Raw genomic sequence first — 21,227 nt, forward strand, 5'->3', positions numbered from 1 at the left:
AATTTTTATATGATGACAATTTTAAATCTTATTTAATTTAAAATCAAATATTTGACTTATTGCAAATAGACTCGAATACTTTCTACCAATAATTCGGTAACTAGACAGTTTTATTTAAGCTATCACAGAATGCTTACTAGCTAAGCGGACCATGGTGACGCCCCACCAAATGCTCCAGCCCCATCCGACGAGGCAGAACAGAACGGTAAACAGTTGGCCCACCCCCACGATGAGATTGACGATAAATGCACCGAGTCGTGATTTCAATCCGGCGACGGCGGAAAATCTCGGCTGTCCGGTGCACAGGTTGAACAGGCCGCTCCAAACAGTTCCTGAATTCAATTCAATTTCATCAGAGGGGAAATACTGATTTTACTTAGAGATAAACCACTTGAAAATTTAAGAAATCGATAGTGGCTTCCCAACGGACGGCTTCGCTCCCGCGAGATAGTGGTATCAATATTTAAATTAATCGTACCAGTGCCCGGCAGTAGGAAGTTCCACACTAGGCAAAACCAGGCGAGAGGGACCGGCAGACAAGGGATGGCGCCGCGCATGACAGAATTATGCTCCACCAGGACATCCGGTATCTTAGTCCTCGGTTCCTGCGACATTACGCATTCTTGTGTTATAACTGTTATAAGTAAAAAAAAACCGACCTGATGTCTAAAAATGATTTCTAAAACGTTACATATCCCTGCCGTGCGAACCGAACCGTGTTGTATTTCCCGGATGTTTAAATAAGATGCCTGTTTCACAAATATTAACTCACCCTGTTTGAAACTTTCTTCGCTTTAATCTAACACGAAGCTTTTAAAAATATTGGAACAGATCTGCTGTATATTAAAAAAAAAACTGTAATTATCAAAAGCATAATCGCAAGTTTTGTGATATTCAAGTAATCAAAACTTATTGCAAAGAAAATAACAGTGCTCCAAATAATATTCCAAGAAATATTCCAAGACTAAAACTTAACTTTCCAGGATCGAAGTGATCGAACAAATTGCTCATAAAAAAAACTTGAAGGATGCAAAGCGGTTTGTCCCGCTCGACAGTAATAATAATTTTTGTTTCGGCAAACGGTGTCCACGTACCTCCGACAGGGGCGGCGGCGCCACGCTTGTAAGACTGTGCTTGGCACGTGTATTTTTTGTGCGTTGTTGCGTGTCCGCGCGTTTGCAGCTGCACTTGCAGCAGCCGAACGCACGACGGCAGAGCGCACCGCATCTTCTCTCGGGCGGGCAGCAAGGGGTAGACTCGGCAGGAGCGATCCTCGATTTTCTCGTGCAACACTTGGCCTCTCGTAATCTCTCTCGTAAACGGACGCATCTGTCAAAGAAACATTTTCGCGACGCGATTAATATTTTGCGAATTCCTCAAATTTTTCCAGAATTCTCACTGACTTTAAGTAACTCAGTAACATAGCAATAAAACACAAAAATCCAAGATTTCGAGAAACGACGCGAGTCTCTTTTCCTGAATTATCACGTCAATTTTCTAAAAGACGTCTAGAAAATTTAAATATATCTTTTGGTGAATCTAAATTTTAATTTATGTGAATGTTTAACAAAAAACGTTAAAATATTTCAAAACTGAAATTAGACCTTTAAAGATCGGACAAATTACACCCATAAAAAGTCTAGAAACTAAAAATAAAAATATATAATAGCAAAGTACAGCAAAGAGATAATAATAAGAAAGAGGAAAAAAGATAAGGAAGTAAGGGAAAATTACAAGAGTCTAGAAAGTTTTGGAAACAAGTTCGCGGTTAAGTAAAGATAACAAGTTCCAGAGTGAAAACTGAGAAACCCATACGATGGAGTATCTTCGTGCCGTGATGCTTTAACAGGAAATACTTTTTCTGATATAAATTTCCTGTTTTCATCACATCATTGTCTTTATAAATTTTCTACTCCTTTAATATGATACACTATCTATACTCAATGACTCGCGAAACTCAAATGTACGACACAACAATTATCTATAATTAATTAAAAAAGGCAATCGACGAAAACGACCTTTCAATATTAATATAACATATAAACAAACAGATATTTATCAACTTTTATTAATATTAATAATATTAATCACTAAATATTAATTTAAAATTGATAATATATAAAAAATCAAATATTAATAGGAGTTGGTAATTTTAGTAAAGACATAAAACTGATCAAATTATATTACACTTTTAAAAACAATAAAAATATATATAGATATGTATATACATAATGGAAATTGTTATTTGCTCGGTGGAACAGGTAAGTGACGCTTGAAATTCAAGTTGTTAAACGGTACCTGCACCGCGCCTTTAATTTCGACCAGCACGACAACGCGTCCGTAGCATCGGGCGGCGGGGCATCGAGGGCGGGGGTTGCAACAGGCGGCGGGATATCGTTGATCACCGTTGTCCTCCCTTGCTTCCTGGTCCACAAGAGACCCTTGGGATCCCTACGGCAAGCGAGGCACCTCATGCCGGAGCAGCACTTGCAGTATTGACTCAAGGACCTCCCCCAACGTGCAAACAGTTTTTCACTATCGCCTTGCTTCTCGTTGCTGGATCCCAGGACACTGCAACAGAATCGAGACACGTGTTATTTTTATTTCTGAGGAGTAAATCTGTAGAGCATACACTTAATTTAGATAATTGATCGTGTACTTAAATCGTATATTAATTTATATAATAGTATATAAGTATTTATTCCTTTCTATTAAATATTCAGGCAGGAGCAAATGTGTATTTAAGTATAATCTTGACAGATGTACACGATTATTATATATCTAGAAATTATTATATTTAGAATTATGTTAGTTAATCTTTTATTAAAATGAGAAAGTGATGAGAAAGTATATTATTTCTCATTTATTTCATTTACTTTATGCAGCGTTAACGTCTGGTAATTTATCCCTGAAAAATTATCATCGATTTTACATTAGCTGCACAGACTATTAGCACCTATATACACCTGTATACATACATATGAGTCATGTGTAAAATGTATAGTAATATCAGAAAGTATTGATCACACGCTAACTGAGAAGGAGCGAGATTATTCGAGCGAGACGTAATATTTAGATTTGCTTGATGGTGCGAATTTTACATCAAGGTCGCAATTTACTTTATAACAGTCATGAAAATATTGATTTCTATTAATATTTCCAAATGTCTCAAAGTAAAAAGGACTCTCTTAAATAGACAAACGACAACTATACAAGCTAGCGTGCATAAAATGTGCATTTAAAAACGCAAACATTTATTTAGTAGCAAAAGCGTTTCGTAACTCGGATCGTCCGCCCGGCGAACCAAATCACGATCGACGAAGAGCGGAAGATTCCTCGAGGCTAATCGCAACCCAAAATTCTCACACGGATATACCAAAACCGCGGCGGTGCATTCCGGAACCGCGCAGGTCCCATCCCTCTGTCCGCGCGCGCAAATCGCATTATATCGGGGAAACCCCTTACCTACGCGCGACGCCTTCGCCGGATGGAGAAGAACCACCTTCCTTAGGGAACTTGATGGAGGGCGATCGGTGGATGTCGATGGCGCGATTGCCGTTCTCGAACTCGCGGTAGACACGCCGACGGCAGATCCGCGCGGGGACAAGCAGAAACATCGGCGAAGAGAGTGAGCCGCCCCGAGAGAGTGGCCGGGAGAAGATCGGGCACGAAGACGATCACGGTGGATTGATGAGGGCGGAAACGGGATCGCGACGCGGCGGTTCGTAAGTCAACGAGCGGCCATCACCGTCGGCCGGTCTCCGGTGACTTCGGTCAGTGATTGCGGGTGCCGCAGTCGCCAGGGCGGGAGACTCTCGTGTGGCCGCGCGAGGGTGGCGAGGGACGAGGGCGCGAGGCCGGCCCCGCGACCGGTCACGCGAAGATTTTCAACCCTTCCCCTCGCGTTCCCGTTCCCCGCGTTCCCCTATGCGAGCTCGACTGACCGCGAAATCGATACGCGCGACACGAAGTTCTTTACCTTAACCGGCCGGTTTTCAAGGCGGCCGCGGCCGCGGCCGATTTTCTCTCCCCGGGGCGCGCGTCGCGACGTGACGCGACGCGACGCGCGTGTCGGCCGGTGGCTGCACGGCATTAAAGCCGCGCTTGTAATTCGTCGTCACCTTAACCCTTAAGTGGGAGCGAGCACTTTCGCTGATCGAAAGGAGGGCGGTTGCTGCTGGATTGATTGTGGGCTTATTTTAGAATTAGGATCACACTCGTTCGCGTATGAACTTGAGGGAGTCCCCCTAAAGGGCAACAATATTTGCCTTCTGCGATGAAAAATATGTGAAATATTTTTTCTAAATATATGTCTCTAACAGAAAAATGACGTGGAAAATATTTGAGGAAAGAAATTTTGCACTAAAGATGTAAAATATTACATGTTGCTTATAATAGCCATATATGATTATTTCAATTTTTGCTTGATGTCTGGATTGTTATGAATTATTTGTTACATATTTGTTACTTATATATTTCTATTTTCTTCTTATTTTGTCTTATAGTTATTTATTTCACATTATGCTCATTGTCGTAAAGTGTTCAACTTTTAACGCTTTTGTGTCTGAGAAAAGAGAATTTATTTTTTCGAGGAATAAGGTCTCTTGTCGACCGCCGTTAGCTTTGCAAACCGCGTAAACTAGTAAATATCGGTAAGCAATAAAATATTAACAGCCAGATTCTGTCGCCGACTCGCGGCAAAGAATATTACGTTATTATGCCTTGAGAAAATTATGAAACGACGTTTTACGCTGAATTGTGCGTTTCGTCAGTTTCACGAAAAAATTTTTACAAAATATTTTATTATTTATTCAAAGAAGTCTGTTTGTCTCTGTATTTATTCATGATGTGATATTTATGACGGCCAAGCAGTTAAATACAGCAGGCAAATATCATAGCGTTACAGTTTGCAATTTAAAAAAGCGCCTTTTTGTAGCGTATACTAGTATTTATTTCTGCAGATTTATAGTTCTATCTCTTTTAGTAATTTAAACTTATCTTCTATAATTACAAATGTCTGGTTTTTTTAAGCACTTTATTTATTGATTATTAAGATTCGTTGCAATATAGGAACTCTTTTGTATATTTATCTTTCACATTTCTGCATATTCAAGGAAATAAATTTGGGAAGTCGTCTTGTCCTACATTGTCGCGCCAAAATAAACTATCACGCTCCTGCAAAGGGCAGCTCGAAAATTTGTCCGTCCTAAAAAGGATTAACCCTGATGGCGCACTAAAAGCACGCTGGTCGAGCGATTACACAGCTGGATCGCGATTCACGACACGCTCGACAAAACCATTTAAAAGTTGCACGTGTCTGAAAGTTCCCGTATCCACCATTTGCGCAGCTGATTAAAGAGGCAGGGCCGGTGGCGGAGGTGGCGGAGGGCAAAAGCGGTGGAAAGTTCGCGCAAAATGCGGTGTCATTAAAGCGTAAATACCGCGCGATCCACTTCGATGTGGGTAATTTTGTGCCGTGGCCGAACACACTTTCCCCCGTAATTGCGCCACTAACGAGAGCGGGAGGATCCTAGAAAAAAAACCCGGCGCGCGCGGATTATCTTGGGAATCAGAGCGTTTCTCTTTCAGAGTGGCTTCCGGCCGATCTCCGTAATCAACACGGAGACGCGAATGCGTTTGCACGAATGAAACTCGCCTAATTAAGGCATTGCCCAACGAGCGATCTCCGGCGTAATTTAATTAATCGGTCAGATCGATCTCGTTGCCGCAACGACGCGGGCATTGTGTCCGGAGATAATGAGTGCTAATTCTCTGCCACTTTTGTTTTTCTCTCGTTCTCCTCGTTCGCTTAATCACCTCGAAATTTCTAGCCCGTCGAGCTAGATCTAACGCGCGATCTTTGATGAATTCAGTGTTAAAACATTTTAATTGTACGACTTGTAAGATTAATGTTCCCTGCACGAACTTTTTAAATTAAACAACAATATACACGTCAGGTTACGGCATTAAATATTAAATACGAACGAAAGATTTGAGAACCTACATCTGCGAAAAAAGACCTATAGCGTTGCAACTGCACGCGAGCCGGTTTTTACCGAAATGTAAACTCAGCAACAAAGTTAACGTCATGCTACAGATCCGCGGCGATGAGAGTGTTTCGTGCCGCGCGAGCGGCATTATCATTCGCACAAATTATGAAACTCGTCGCGTTGCCTTGTGACACGCCGCTATACGTTACGTGCCGCATAAATGTAACGGGAACAACCCCTGAAACAATTCTCTACGCACGTAAACGAAAGTTCACGAAAGGGCGCGAAGGGCGTATGACCAACTGGCGATTACACGCATGATCGACCGACCCCGGTTAGCACGCATCTCGACAATAAGTGATATATTAATCTCGTCGGAAAACTATTGCCAATACGAATAGAAGCTATTAAATAAAAGTTAACATTTGACCTATCCTACAAACACATTCAATAAACATGGCGGTCAAAATCAGTTCGGTCAAAATTGAAAGCTCGATAAAAACACGTGAATTAAAAATTCTGCTAATTACACACCGCAATGAGTCTACATTTAAATTGCGACGACAGCGTGACAGGCAAAATTTAATAAATGAACAGGCACGAAAATTCGTTACTAACGCTAATATCGTTAATAAAACATTATACGCTTGTTCACAAATTTTGAGCATATATTTTTTAATATTATATTGCTCTTGCAAACAACGCGAGAGCTTTTCATCATAATCGTTTGCGTTAATGGATATGCGTTAAGGGCCTGAAATAAATTTCTCTTAGCATGTTATTAGGAAACTTTTCATTTAACGATCTCACCGAAAGATATGAATTTCTGACATTAATAATAACGTGTGAAAAAGAAGTGGTATACGCAGGACACTGATATGCTCGATCCTACAATGCGAAAGTATTTATCAGTAATATAATCTACTTGTTATTACTCTCCGACGAAAAATTCCCGGATTATTAATGCAAACGAATTAATAATGCAAAACCGCCTGCAATTCCGTGCTCCTAACTGCCGCGGCATGCAAAATAAAAATGCGTGCGGCTTTCGTTTATTTATAGCTCGCACGATGCCGTCTACGGATTAAAAATAGATTTCCATCGATTAATATTAACGTAATCGATCCCCGGAGAGCGATGTGTGACTCGCGGGGAGAGGGACACACGCGAGGAAGAAATTGAAACTGAAATATTCAATTCCGCGCTCCGGGAAAGCTTATCTCTCGTACGTGTATCAATCTTCTTACGCAATTTTCAAATTTTAAACGCAAATAGAGCCACGCAACATGCAAATACGATGGCACCGTCGAGTGCCGCTCGCAACTCGTTTCGTATCGCGTAAAGATTAAAAAAACTGCTCCACGTATCGATTAACATTGCAAATCGATGCGCCTTCCTGACATACCGTCCGATGTTGGTCAGGAGGATAACGAGAATGCAATTAACCTAATCTGCGGGAGCGATTAAACTGGAAAAGAGGAAAGGTATATATAAGAGAGAGAGAATTCGAAGGAGGTGAATGCATATAACGCTATATGCAAATTACATTGAAATTTGTTTCGCTCGATCTTTAATAACGCATTCTCGCATCTAATATTTTCGCGCTTGCACGACGTGTATACCGTGAACGTTTCCCGCGCGTTATCGAGGATCAGCGGCTCAATTATGTCGAATTGTGGGAAATGGGCGGCTAGTTTACATAAAAAAATGCAAGCGTGCGTTAATAAAGCGAAAGCGAGGCACGTGCGATGGTATTGGAATTAAGTGGCTTACCTAGGGACGACGTAATAGAATCAGACGTGCATATAATTACAAAAAAAAATGTATAATAAATAAATTTGGAAAAAAAATGGAAAAAGAAATTATTTCAAAATCTTTCGTTTTTTCTAAATTAAAATTAAACAACTCATTGTATTTCTCTTGCGATAATTGCGACGCGATTCGCAATTCAGTAGAAAAGTCAACGCGACGGTCAGACAGAACCTGTCGGATTATATAAAAAATTTATTTCTTGTCTTTCTTTAGCATTAAATGTAAAGGAAGACAGAATTAAGACATTTTTTTTCTGAGAATCAGACCTCCCGAAGCGTATTTAAATGGAGAATTAATAATAACACGCAATAATCAATCTGTCGTTATCACCTGCTCCATATTTTCATAAATTCTTCATTCGGATACGTATATAAAAAGGTACTTGTACCTGGGTTATTCTTCAATACCGCGTATGACTCAACGGATGCGGCTCAGTCAAGTAAATCGGATTATCGCGTGATGCGAGAGCACGTGTTCCCTTGCCGCATTCTTTCGAATCCATTAATCCTCTTACGTGGGTTGTTTAGCCCCGTCAGTCTCGACGGGGTCTTTCTTTTTACGAAACAGAGAAGTTATCCTGCATACGTGTACGTATTACTATTACACGTCGTAAGACAAAACAGATAGTGACTGATCGAGCGATCGATCGGAAGCCTTAATCGAAAACTCGCCTCTGTCACTTCCGGACGGGCGGTGGTCTTCCTGCCAGCAGATTCGAACGGAACAACGCGGATCGACGGATAAATCGCACGTGCTGAAGGTGGGGGGGGGGGGAAGGGGAGGAACGGCATGACCGAAAATCGACGTAACGTGGCAAGTGACTGGCGAGGCGTCGCGGCGCGTCGCGTCGCGTCGCGTGCGGCCAAGGTCGACCCGCGCCACCACCCGTATTTCATTCGCCTGTGTGCTCTCGTTTCTCTTTATAGCCACCACGACACCCCAAGCCCACCCCGCGAGCGAGGGCACTTCCCCCTAATTCGCCGATTGTCGCGCTCGCAGAAGGAAAGAAAAAGATCGGCGCCGCGAGCCTTGAAATCCAAGTCCGCCGCACACATTGTACAGCCCGCGAGAGGGTGAGTCTCGGGTTCGATTTTGCAGATGCTCAAAAGATACGTTTTTCTTGAATATGCTTTGCGGATTTACTCGCTATTTATATCAATTAAAAGCGAGAGAATAAAATGTACATAAATAAACCTACTACGTGTAATATTTTTGCCAAAAGAATTTTTGCCAAAAAGAACGATATTAAAAGAATATTAAAACGTTTTATTAACTATTACCTTTTATTGACCATTACTTTTGATTTATGTGCAAGAATAAAAACATTAAAGATGTAAAACAAAAAAGATACCATCATTTCGATGTCGATCGCACAAAGTTGAATAAAAGTTTGAAGATACCGTTTGATGGAATTATTAGATAACTATACACATTTTTATTAAAACAGTATTAACAAACGCTAATTATTATTTATCTTCTATCTTTGTTGAAAATAAGTTTATTAAGTTTAAGAAAACATTCTCCGAAACAATCTGTGAACGAACACGTTAATAGAAAGTGAATAAAAATTGCCACGAGCAGTAATTTAATCGCCCAGGTATCGCTGCGAATTACCAGTGAGATTTAGTATCTGGCGGCTGGCTATTATGCCATTAGTGTGCAAATTCGTGGTCAGTAGTTTACCCCGTGATTCTCAATTAGACGAATCACTCTCCGATAAGTTGCTTCTGCACCTCAATTCTTACCGCCTCAAAAATTAGTTCCATTTTTCTTCAGGTATAATCTGACTTTCATGAAAGCAATTCTTTTTATACAACGTAACCCGAGGTGGAGACACCCTTCCGCTTACGTAAAACTTCCATGATCGATTCTTATTTGTAGAAGAAGTCTAATCGATTGTGTTGCGAAAGAAAAATACATTCGTTTTTTTCAAGCGTCGTTTTTTTCTTTCCTAAAGAGCTACATGATTGATTGTAATTTCGAAATAAATAACGAAACTACGTAAACGCATTAAACATTCGGTAAAACATAAGCGTTTCAACGAGCTTCGTAAAGATAATGGAAAATTCAAATGACGTAGAAAGGATGTACGCGGGAGATTGCGTTCTATTTTCTCACGTCGCAGAGATATATGTACATGGAGGATCATCGGTCGATCATAAACGAAATAGAACGCTATATTTTTGCCGTTAACGATCGCGCATTGCATTTTCCACGGCGCGACATATCTTCGTGGCAAAAAGAAGTTTTAGCGTTCCACAAAAGTCAACGAGAGATCGTGAGCGAGTTGGCTCGCGTGCGAGATCAATCGTTAGATACAAGGATGGACTTTCGTGCCTACATCCTTAAATTTTTTTTATCTAACAAATTTTTTGGGCGAAATTATATTTCTTCAAGACGAAAAAAGATTGCTGATTTCTTGAAGCCAGATATATCTCAAGTACATCCGTTTCTTTTTTTATATCGCTTAAAATAGCTTCAGGAAATATTTCCTAAAATTTATTTCGGGTAGTTTAGAGAATTAAAATATGTATTTAAATATATTACTTGAAATGTCCATCGGGCTGTCGATTAAATAAAAGGAAGAATTCAATAATTATTAACACTGTACAGAAATATATAGCGATAAAGAATATTAAAACTTCACAAGTGGTTTTATATAGTATGGGCTGGATTATTATATATAAAGGAACAAATTCAGATGTAATAAAGTACATAAATAGACATATCGATTCACCTCACGTTTTCTCGTCCGCGTTGCGTGATCATGTATCAAATAATAGATTTGAAGTAATTTACAACTTTGCTCTTCTCCTCGAGTTAAAATGTTTCTCTCACATCTGACGCATTCCTTCGAAATGTGCATGCAATAATCATGACAGAAGCAAGAGAAATTCTCGCACGTAAAGATATAGATTAAAAGAAGTGCGATAGAGAAAAGTTACATAGTTTCGTATGATTAATTCGTGAACTTGAAATTATCTCAAGGTGGGCATCGTGATAAAAAGGGCGCACCTTCTAAGCATACCACGTTTCAAGTGTCGCGAACCGGCGAGATTTCCCGAAACCGAAGCGTGCGATTATTCGAAAAATTTCCGGAATTTGTTTTTCGCGAGATTAAATTATGTTCGTAATAGAGCGATGGAGCGCTTATAGCACCGTCACGCTATTGCGGTCTTGTGAGTCATTGGTACGTAACGCGACCCGCGGTAATAATATCACACGAAATTACGGCGCGAGAATCTCTCGCGCAGAAAGAATTTAATCTCCATGCAATTACGGGAAATAATAATCGTCCGGTTGTGCAACGCGAGACGCTGCGCCGCGGCCGCGGAGGTTCGGCGCGTTCGCGACGTTGAAGAACAGATCGCCGCCGATATCCTAATTGATCGACGCACGCAGATGTAACGGGTGGATGTAATAAATAATGAATGAGGTGCAACGTACCTTTGGCGAATCTAGCGCGGCTACATTAATTATTCATCAAAATCTAATTTCCAAGATGGAGAGAAGCAAGGAAAAGCTAAATCAGCTGATTATTCAGAGGGTGGGTGAAATTAAGTTTTGGAAACCTTATCGAGATCGTCGCACAGAATCAATTTAACATAAGTGGATCTTAATGATAAAAATTATCAAAAGACGGTGTTTCGGCGCTTTGCATAAAACAAGTCTTTTCACGGTATCACAAAATATCCGGCAATTTTCTAAATCTTATATTTTTCGGCAAAATTTTAACAAAATCACTTAATTCAAACATTCAAGTATTCGAATATATCAAAAATATTACATTTTTGTTTTAGTATGTAAAATTAATTGAACACAATTACGTTATAATTTCATTACGTTCTTGCGCTTCGGTCATTTTGAAGTTAAATCTCTGAAATATTTGCCGATTATCGCGAGATGACGAACGCGTTATAATCATATTGATTCCGCAATATTTGGACGAGAACGTCGACGGGTGGACGGATGTCGAATGTATTTTTATTAGAGCACCCTGTGTCCCGGGCCGGCGGCCATTATGACGGCGAAGAAGGATGGTTCGGGGATTCTAATTTATTATCCCCTTGAGCTAAACCCACGGTGGCTCGTCGATGTAAATCCCAGCACGATCGATAGACACACCTCGGCCGCTTCGACCGAAGGTGGAGGTTTATAACTAGCCGGGGTGAAGGAACTCTTGAATCTTGCGCGACTGTAGATAGGACGGGAACTTTCTCGGCCTGTTCGTGTCTTGGCTTGGCGAAGCGAAAAACTTTCCGCGGAAGCGCAGCATACGTCTTTTCACAGGCATCTCGCCGCTCGTATTCCACAATAACAAAATCACCGTCGTACCAGTTGATCCGCGAACGATTTCCGAGTCATTCTCTAGTAAGAAATAGTTTTTTAACGGACGATGCATCTAATTCCCGGATCCGACTCCGAGTCGACATAATTTATTATAAGAAGATTTAGTAAGAGCGAAATTTGCGCTATTTACGCGGTAAGGCAAGGATGATACTGATCCAAACACGGAGAAAGTTTCAAAGGAGGATAAAAAGGAGAATCGGGAGATTCTTCACCATTTAAGAAATTCAGCTATTGGAGTGAATAGCTTACGCTAACTCGCAATCGAGAGAAATCGTTATAGCATATAAAAAATGTCTACAAAAAGTAGCACAAAGGCAGAAAGCGCTTAGAATTATTATATTAACTCGAATCAACAATTTCATGGTTTTAAAGGAGGGGTTCATGTAATTTTTAACTCGAGTTTCCCCCGTATTTTATACTAGTTTTAACGTCGGCATAACCGAGATTGCCGGTTTTCCGTATCTACTTGGTTCCCAGTTTTCTGAGAAGAGAGAAAAAGATTGATTGATCGGGACGACGGACGTGCGGGACGTCTGCGGCCACATATGACGAATCAACCGACGGACTAATCGCCAAAATTAATTATCTCGTCAGGAGTCACTCAGAACCACCTAAATCACGCGATGGTAATTAAATTCAACGATACATTGTCATTTGTCTTTAGTAGTACTAAACTGGAAACGAGCTTGAAAGCATCGTGGAACGATGAACAAATAACTGCGCAATAACGCAACAGCCCTGCGATTTGCTTTGAGATACCCGCGTAATTACTGCAATACTACACGGTACAATGAATGACGCGGTCCACTGTGTATACCGTATATTCGTCAGAAACTCGATACACGGTCACTATATAATAAGACATACAGGCTTGGCCAAAGCATGAGACGCCGGCGAATTGCGACAAATGAACCTAGCTAGCACTTATATGCTAAAATGCAATAAACTTTTGTACAGGATTATCGCGACGTTTGATCCAAGGACGAACCGATTTCATAATTTACAAGTTCCAGTCTGTTGATATATAAAACACATTAAACGATGGACTCATCTTATTATATTATTTGCAAATTCAATTTTGCAAATATTGAATACAGCTTGATAAAGATACCCCTATGCGCTCCTGATCGAAGCTGTATGTAATGCGACAAGAGACCTAGTTGTCAGGTTGTTATTACGGTGCGATGAAATACGCGACTGAATACTACGACTTTTATGCCGTAGAACCGCACTTTAAAAACAATCTCAGATTTATATCGAAAGAAATTTCGTTTGCGCAATTGCGAAGGGAATAAAACGTGTATAATTTGAAAACTGAATCTGGCAATCATCTATCCCGAGTGGATTAAATAAGCTTATAGTTCTGTATTCGCAAAACTTAAGACTCGAGCGTAAGCTTGGAGTCTTAAGTTCAAAAATAGCTTAATACACTTATCTCAACACTCTTGTACCTCTTTAGAAAGTTTCGCGAGAACTTTCAGGAATTAAGTAAGTGGCGATCGTTTGAATGTCTCTGGCGAAAAATTGAAACTGACAATGAGAATGTCGAATCGAGAATGGTTGCACGTGAGAGTTGAAAAGTTTCGCGAGGGCGATAAGATTCCGGTCACTATGCTATTCTTTTCGACGCGAAACAATCGCATCACGAAAGTTTTCGTTCAATTTTAATTGAGAACGATGCCTCGTTGCCGTGCCGGCCGATCCGCAAAAATTTCATCCGGATTTGTTACGACTGTTCAAAGCGCAATTCGGATCACGTTCCCTCAGGGCAAATAGCTTTAATTTTTTGTCGTTCGCGTGGGTGAAAACAAAATGAATTAGCAGATGAACTCACGCATGTAAACTTCAATCAGCGCATCACGCGACTCGTACAAAACGGAGAAATTTATAAATTCAACACAATCACCACAGCCCGCTTTTTCATCAAAGAGAAGTATGTATTTTGTATGAGGCATTTTAATACGCCATTGCCTGACAACGTACAATTATTGTGTAATAAATTAACGTTATTAATCATTCACGCATTAGGTGTATATTTTTTAGCTGCGTGCTATTAATCTCTTTGACATTGATTGCGCTTAATTACAGTTCAAACAAAACGGACGCCGTAAGTAGAGTTGGAAGAAGAGAAGGACAGGAGGGAAGAAAATAAAGAAGAATGACTGGATGGAAAGAGGTAACGCAGCTGAAAAGCACACTCATTTCATTCAAAATTTAAAGTCTGACATGTAATCAATTACTTTAACGAAACATTTAAGAATAACTTTAAAAAATTGTATGAAATTATTCATTCTTTGTCTGAAGTACGAGATTGTATTTTACTGTTCTAAATAATTCGTTCTAAATGCTCCACACGACAAAATAAAAAGAGGATTTTTTACGAAAATTGTTTAAATAAAGTATTTTTTAATACTTTGACGATTCGCCTTGCAAAAATGTATGCTTTTGAGCAGATTATGAGATGCCCCAATTTTCGCACATAATACGTATAGTTGAATAGGATAAAATCAAGACTCACGCTGGCTCCCCGTTCTGCTCGACGCGGACGATATTGCCGCTGAGGGTCTCGATCTCCTGCGACCGCTTCACCGTGTGCACGCCCGTTTTCTCCCTCGGCGACGACACTCCCCTGACCGTGTTCACGCTCACTCCCGTGTCCGTCGATCTCACGCTCTCGATCGAATCCGTGGACACGCCGGTGGACGACTTCAAGGACGCGTCGCTGCCGCGATTCGCGTTCCTCGTTCGTACCACAGCATCACTGTTCACACCTGCGTTCACCGCACCATCCGCGGTACTCACATTGTTGCTCTTCGCCACGCTGTTCGTCGTCATTGCCGTCGCGTTGCTCATCGTCGTCTCCGCCTCCTCGTCCGCTTTGACCTTCGAGTCGTTCTCCATCACCGTGGGCATCTTATCGCTCGCCGGAACGTCGCGACTCATGGCCATCCTGCTACCCGCAGAGCCACTCTTGATTTCCGCCGAAGCGACTTGCTGTTGCTCCGAAGCCTTGGCGTCGCTTGGTTTGGGCCACCGAGCATTCTGTCTGCCAGAACGCTGATTGGCAGAAGACTGATTGCTGGAACGCTGATGAACCTCATCATTCATCCTAACGCTTTTCATGGATTGGCTGACGGTGCTGCTTTTCGAGTGTCCTCCGGTGCTATTCTCCGCGCCGACGGGAGAGTCCTTCTTATCGTTTCCAGGATTCGTCGCTTGACCTGCCCCGACCGGCGAGGATTTCTGACCCGTTGCGTTTGGCGTCGACGCGGGCACCGGTGATTCGCCCTTAGATGCGGGGGAGACGTCAAGTCGTTCCTTCTGCTGATTCGTCGTTGACCCATCTCGCTCTACGAGAAGCGCGTTCGCGTCGATGTGCAACGGCTGTACCGCCGTGGTCGTCGTGGTGTTCACCAGACGTTCGCTGGACGTACCGGTCGCCTGCGACGTCTGCTTCAGAAGATCTCTAAGATCCACTTCGTCCGCATTGCCCGAGGTGTTCCCATCTGTTCCGTTTTCCTTCAAGCTCGATTCGGCTCGACCATTCTGAACCGATTGGCCGGCCTGCTTGTCATTCTCGTCTTCTTTTGCAAACCTATCCATCTTCCCGGCGTTCTGCTCGGGCATCGAGATGAACCTGCCGGTACTCGACGAGCCGTTCGCCTTGCTCTTCAGAGGAATCTTCGATGGCGAAAGAAGGCGATCCTTAGCGGGACTTCTGTTCTGACCGTCCCTTCGAGTAGTAGCGTTGTTCTTCTGCGGCGACGTTCTCGATGCCTTCGTGGGGGATTGTTTCGTGGCATCCTTCCCTCTAACGTTCGATCGAGGAGTCGTCTTCTCCGGTTTCGTCGGGGTGCCTTGGATCGGCGAGAGTCGCGTCGAACCTTTCATAATCGGCTGTCGGCGTGTCGTCGTCGAGTTATTGTTGAGATTGCTGGTAGAGTTGGAGATGAAGCGGGTCTTAGCCTCGGCCAGATTCGTACGACTCCGAGAGTCGAATTTGTTTAGACGCGTTTTCGAGTCGTTCAACCGCGATTTCGAATCGGTCGCGTTCAATCGATTCCGCGAGTCCGAGACGTTCAGTCGCGTCCTCGAATCGACTCGGCGACCGATCTTCGGCGACGGCGAACGCTCATTGTCCTTCGTCAAGGAGGTGGACCGCTGACGATAAGTGGGCTGCGGTATCAGGCTTCTTCTGGGACTGTTCTGCTGCGACAACGACACTGCAAAACATAAACGAGTGACTTAATAGAGATCATCGTTAATCGTTCATCGTTAAATTGTTGGTGTTGACTGCGTGGAACAACGCATACTGATCTTGTCCTTAATATTAATCTTAATAATCTTAATAGCTTTAATATCTTTAATATTAATCTGAATATTAATATAATCTTGTCTTTAATAATATTATTTTGCACGCATATTTTTATCTATAAATTTTTCCTACCATTTTTCCTTAGCAGGAAGTATCAAAGCAGCTCGGTATTAAATTTTAATTTTGAACCAATTTTCACCAAGCGCATTGATAAGTAATTTTCAAATGAAACTTTCTTGGCAATGTAGAAGTGTTACATAAAATATATAAAGCGTCTGGAATATTTTTAAACCTTATAACGTCTTTTAAATGTTTCAGCTGTCTGAGCTGTCAAAAATGTCTCATCAGCATAACGTCAAGAACCCTTAAATTTTATCTCAGCATCTTTGAAATATTCCAACGAAGCTATTATTACAAATCTTTGCAGCTCGCTCTTGATATACACTCGACGACCTTACCTCTTCGTTCGATTTTGCGTCGACGTCCGTCCCCGGCGACTTCCGGCGACTGCGGCCTCGACATTGAGCGAGGAGGTGGCCCCTTGAAGCCACGTCCGCGGAAGGGCGAGACCCTCCCTGTTGGCAAGGTGGACGACGCATCGCCGGCTTCCGGACTCGCCGGCCTGGATTCGGCGAGTATCACGAAGCTGGAACGACGATGCGCCCTGCCGAAAGACGTCGACGTCGGGGCGACTTTGTAGGGTTCGGGCGCGCGCGGGGGCGGCGGCGCCGCCACGGGAGGCGTCGGCGACAAGTACATGCTGTCGGGGACGGCCAGCACCTTGAAGGGCGGCGGACCCTGCCGCGCGACGTGGCCGTCATGATCGGTCCGCCTCATTCTTACGAGGCCCTATCTTTCATTGGGAAAATCACAAAGTTAATACGCTTATTCTGTGCCTATATTAATCCCTGAACTTGTGTTATTTACGCAAACGATTGACAGAGAAATTAGAAAAATGGAGAAAAAATTTAAAAACTTTTTTTTAGTTTATTATACAAGTATATTCGAAAATAACTATGAACTATGACTCTGTTATTTTAATAATAATGGCAAATTCAAACACAACAGCACGGAGAGAATGTTTCGTATATTTTACCCTTAAATTCAGTACAAACTTGGGACAACTTGGCAACCAAGAAATTTTTAAAATATACAAAAGACATTTTACAAACAACGTGATAAAAATTACCAAGCAGATTGATAAATTTTGAAAAATTATTGAAATGTCCTGGATATATTTTAGTAAAATTAATCAAACATATTTTATATTTTAATGTATTATGGTAGATTTTAATCAAAATAGCTCGCATAAAATTTTTTGTGGTACATGTTGTCCCACAACTACCATAATTTCAGAGTAAATTTTGAGAGAAAATTCTCTCCGTGAGTAAAATGAATAACGGTGAAACTGTGAAATATGAATTTGCGTTCAAATTATGGGATTAATTACTGTGTATAGTGTGTATCTTATTCAACAACGCGCAAAATTCATTTTTGCGAAATCCAAATTTATTTAATTTATTGTTTCGTGTGAATAAATTTGCGCATGCAATAAAAATTATTTTTATTTTATTCAATGTTATTTAATTTCATTAATTTTAAGTTAATTTATGTATTCTCAGTACGTTCCATAATTCGAGCTCAGTACCTGGTGCCCTTCATGCAGGTCGCCGAAGTGAGAGGGACGCCGAGGGAATCCGCCGTTGCTCCCACCTGCAATGAATAGAAATCTCTACTGAGAAAGAGAGAGTGCGTGACCATCGTGAAAATGTACGGAGAAATTTTTATTTCGAGATAAAAATCGAGATAGCGCAAAATTGCGGTTCCGCCCGGCGGACGGAAAACCGCAATTGCAAAAATAGAAACGGTCGTCCCGACCATCCTGATCGATCGATTGCTCGCGCGCGATGCGAAAAGTTTAAACGAAAAGTTTCGCGTATCGTACATTTTCTTCTGATGCATTTCTTTTACCTGTCGCGACGAAAGCAAACTTTCCGTCGTTCGTTATTTTCAATTCTATCAACCCTATCCTTATTTTCAATTCTATCAATTCTCTCAACCATTCGCCAGTCAAGGTATCATCAAATTATGCCTGCGTTCGTTTCTTCACATTGGGAGCTATTGGCTCCTGTATTGAGAAAATAAAATCTACAACACACATAACGTGTATTATACACGTGTATTATAGATTATATTTTCCCAATAGCTGCCAATGTGAATAAACGAACGCAGGCTATATTGATAACACTCGAGGAACGGATCAATACGGCGCTTGGATTTCCATATAATTACCGTCTCGTGTTTCCGGCGATTTACTTTTCGCGGAAAATCCGTCGGATCCTCGATTGCGGACGCGATTTTTCGCGAGATGTTGATGGACGCTTCTCTTCCCTCCACAAACTCGGAAGGAAGGAAAGACGACTCGACTCGCGGCGCGGCCAGCAATTAACGAATGCGGCGCGTATAATCATTCGTTCTGTGCGGCTTGGCACGTGTCCGGGCAACGAGAGTATAGCTATCCACGGCGGATACGAGAAACAACGCTTTATTCACGCTCTCGCAGACGATCGCCTGAGCGAATTCATCACGCTTACCGCTGAGCTACATTCCCGATGTGCCCGGTGCATCGCATCGCATCGCATCGTCTCGTCTCGTCGCGCAACGCTGCGTCTCGCCGTAATAAAGAAGTTCCGTGCGCTCGTACTTTCCAAATCCGACAGAGCTCACCGAGGTAATTCGACCGTCGTCGTCGAAACGCTCTCGATCCGCGATAACCCCTCCCCCCTCCGCCGATAGATTAAAGATAATTTCCAATCGAAATGTGACGAGCCGAACGCTCGAAGACGATAATTTTCAAGCTTTAATTATTCTGTCTAAATTGTAAGATATTACAATTATTCTGTCAAAGTGTCACAAAGATGCATAGTAAACGAGAATGCTCAAAGGGCTGTTCAACGAACAAACAGTTACGCGTCCTATCTGTCAACCGCGACAAGTATTTTATTCGCGATCTAGATCGGGACGAGTGGGAAATGTCCGAGGCGCAATTCACCGTTACAACAGCGACCGGGTGATTTACAATCGTCGTTCACCCACGAATCAATGGACGAGCGGGTGTACGAGCCATGAATGCGCCGTAAATCGTAAAACCGCGAGGTGGTTTCCAGGCGCGCAATTAACTCCCTTAAATCGTAAATAGGAAGCATGCTTGGGGTCGCATGAATCGACCTTCGGAGCCCGGATCGAAAACGCGGGTGTGTAAAACAGTTACGCAAGGATCGCGGGGACGGGAATCGGACATTTATTCGCCGCGGCTGTTACGCTTTAGATTCTGTCCGCAATTTAATCCTATTATTTGTCTAACTCGACTGAACATCGGTCCGATTTACTTTCCTCCTTTATATACGGATAAATTAAAGATATCTTATTTTGCACGATCATTTATTCGCCGGCTTTATCGATTCTGTCCGCAAATTTAATCCTATTTGTCTAACTATAAACTATTGTCGACTATAAACCTCGTTCGGTTTGCTCTCCTTCTTTATACAGGCAAATTAAAGACATTTTATTTTGAGCTGTCATCAGGAAGAAGAACAGCATTTCCGTAGAAGCACTCGCTGGCCTGCCCCGTGGATCTCGCGATTCGATAATAAACTCGCGATAATTCTCCACATCCGCTTATGCACCGACGCGCCGTGCACTCTACGTAATTACCATCATACGTCAATAACTGCACTGTGAAGAAGGCGTAGAGTAGGTAGACGGAAGAGAGAAGAGAGAGAGAAGTAACACGGATCTCTCTAAGTGCATACTTTCGCCCATCACGACAGAGTTCCTAATTGTCTCATTAAATAAAAACGACGAGATGCCCGCCATTATCATTACAAAAATTGAGACTTGAGATTTCCATCCGTTATTCGGCCACGCGCCGCATTTAACGAAAGTAGAAATTTAAAATTCAGGGAAGTACAAAAATTCGTTCGGCCGTAATTATGCTTCTCGTTGTCAATGGAGCGCGATGCCGACGTTTAATCCCATTCACATTTTTCTGCCTTCGCAATTATCGTAATAATCGTGAAACGTGAAATTGTTAACGTTACACTGTTTACGGTTTACGTTTAATGCCGGCGATTTTCGAAAGACGGAAATTGATTTTATCGTATTGTGAAATAAAAAAACTTTCGCCCCAATTAAACCTCACTTCTTTATCCAACAACGCGTTGAGGCGTCGTCGAGCATGGCCAACTTTAACTCCTTATTACCTAATGTATAGGAATAACAATTTATTTTCACGACGTCGACGGGAAATGAAAATCAAGCGATTGTACTCCGCTTTAAACATACGAAGAGATCAGAGGTCAACATCTGCGGCTTATTCCGTGGCTTTAATTTATTCTGCGCGACAGGTTGCATATTTGTAAATTCATATTGCATGTGTGCGCACAGTTATCATTTAATGCACGCTGATTGTCTCATTCATAAGTATGGACAGGTCCGTACTTCCGGGATAGATAACCGACGTAAAAACCTTCGTTTTATCACACAATGAAATTTATAAAATAAATATCGATACTTTCTGTTGGCGCGTATATAATTTTGATTCACAATGGATGCGCAGTTACGACGCAGTCATGTAACGTACTGTGTGTATATTTACGAAGCTCTCTCTCCCTCTATCTCTCTCGTGATATCGCTTATCGTTACAACGTTTACTCTCACTCGTTGTCCGAAAAACGTATCTCTAAAATGCAAAATGTAAA

The 21,227-nt window shown here is 41.9% G+C and overlaps 2 protein-coding genes across 2 annotated transcripts in view; one reads left to right on the forward strand and one right to left on the reverse strand.

Moving 5' to 3' along the window:
- Positions 1-21,227, forward strand: part of Ak6 (adenylate kinase isoenzyme 6) — a 97,364-nt gene that overhangs the window by 47,626 nt on the left and 28,511 nt on the right. The gene's annotated exons all lie outside the window — the stretch shown is intronic.
- Stum (mechanosensory transduction mediator stumble) overlaps positions 1-21,227 on the reverse strand; it is a 28,998-nt gene that overhangs the window by 1,880 nt on the left and 5,891 nt on the right. Inside the window, exons 2-8 of the mRNA XM_071793208.1 lie at positions 18,116-18,180; positions 16,926-17,320; positions 14,671-16,375; positions 2,299-2,571; positions 1,095-1,329; positions 479-605; positions 138-332 (exon numbers count right to left, since the gene is read on the reverse strand). Coding sequence (XP_071649309.1) covers positions 138-332; positions 479-605; positions 1,095-1,329; positions 2,299-2,571; positions 14,671-16,375; positions 16,926-17,304 — 2,914 coding nt within the window. The 5' untranslated portion in view covers positions 17,305-17,320; positions 18,116-18,180. The remainder of the gene's footprint in view (positions 1-137; positions 333-478; positions 606-1,094; positions 1,330-2,298; positions 2,572-14,670; positions 16,376-16,925; positions 17,321-18,115; positions 18,181-21,227) is intronic.

Source organism: Temnothorax longispinosus, chromosome 1 (genome assembly GCF_030848805.1).
Source record: "Temnothorax longispinosus isolate EJ_2023e chromosome 1, Tlon_JGU_v1, whole genome shotgun sequence".
Taxonomy (NCBI): domain Eukaryota; kingdom Metazoa; phylum Arthropoda; class Insecta; order Hymenoptera; family Formicidae; genus Temnothorax; species Temnothorax longispinosus.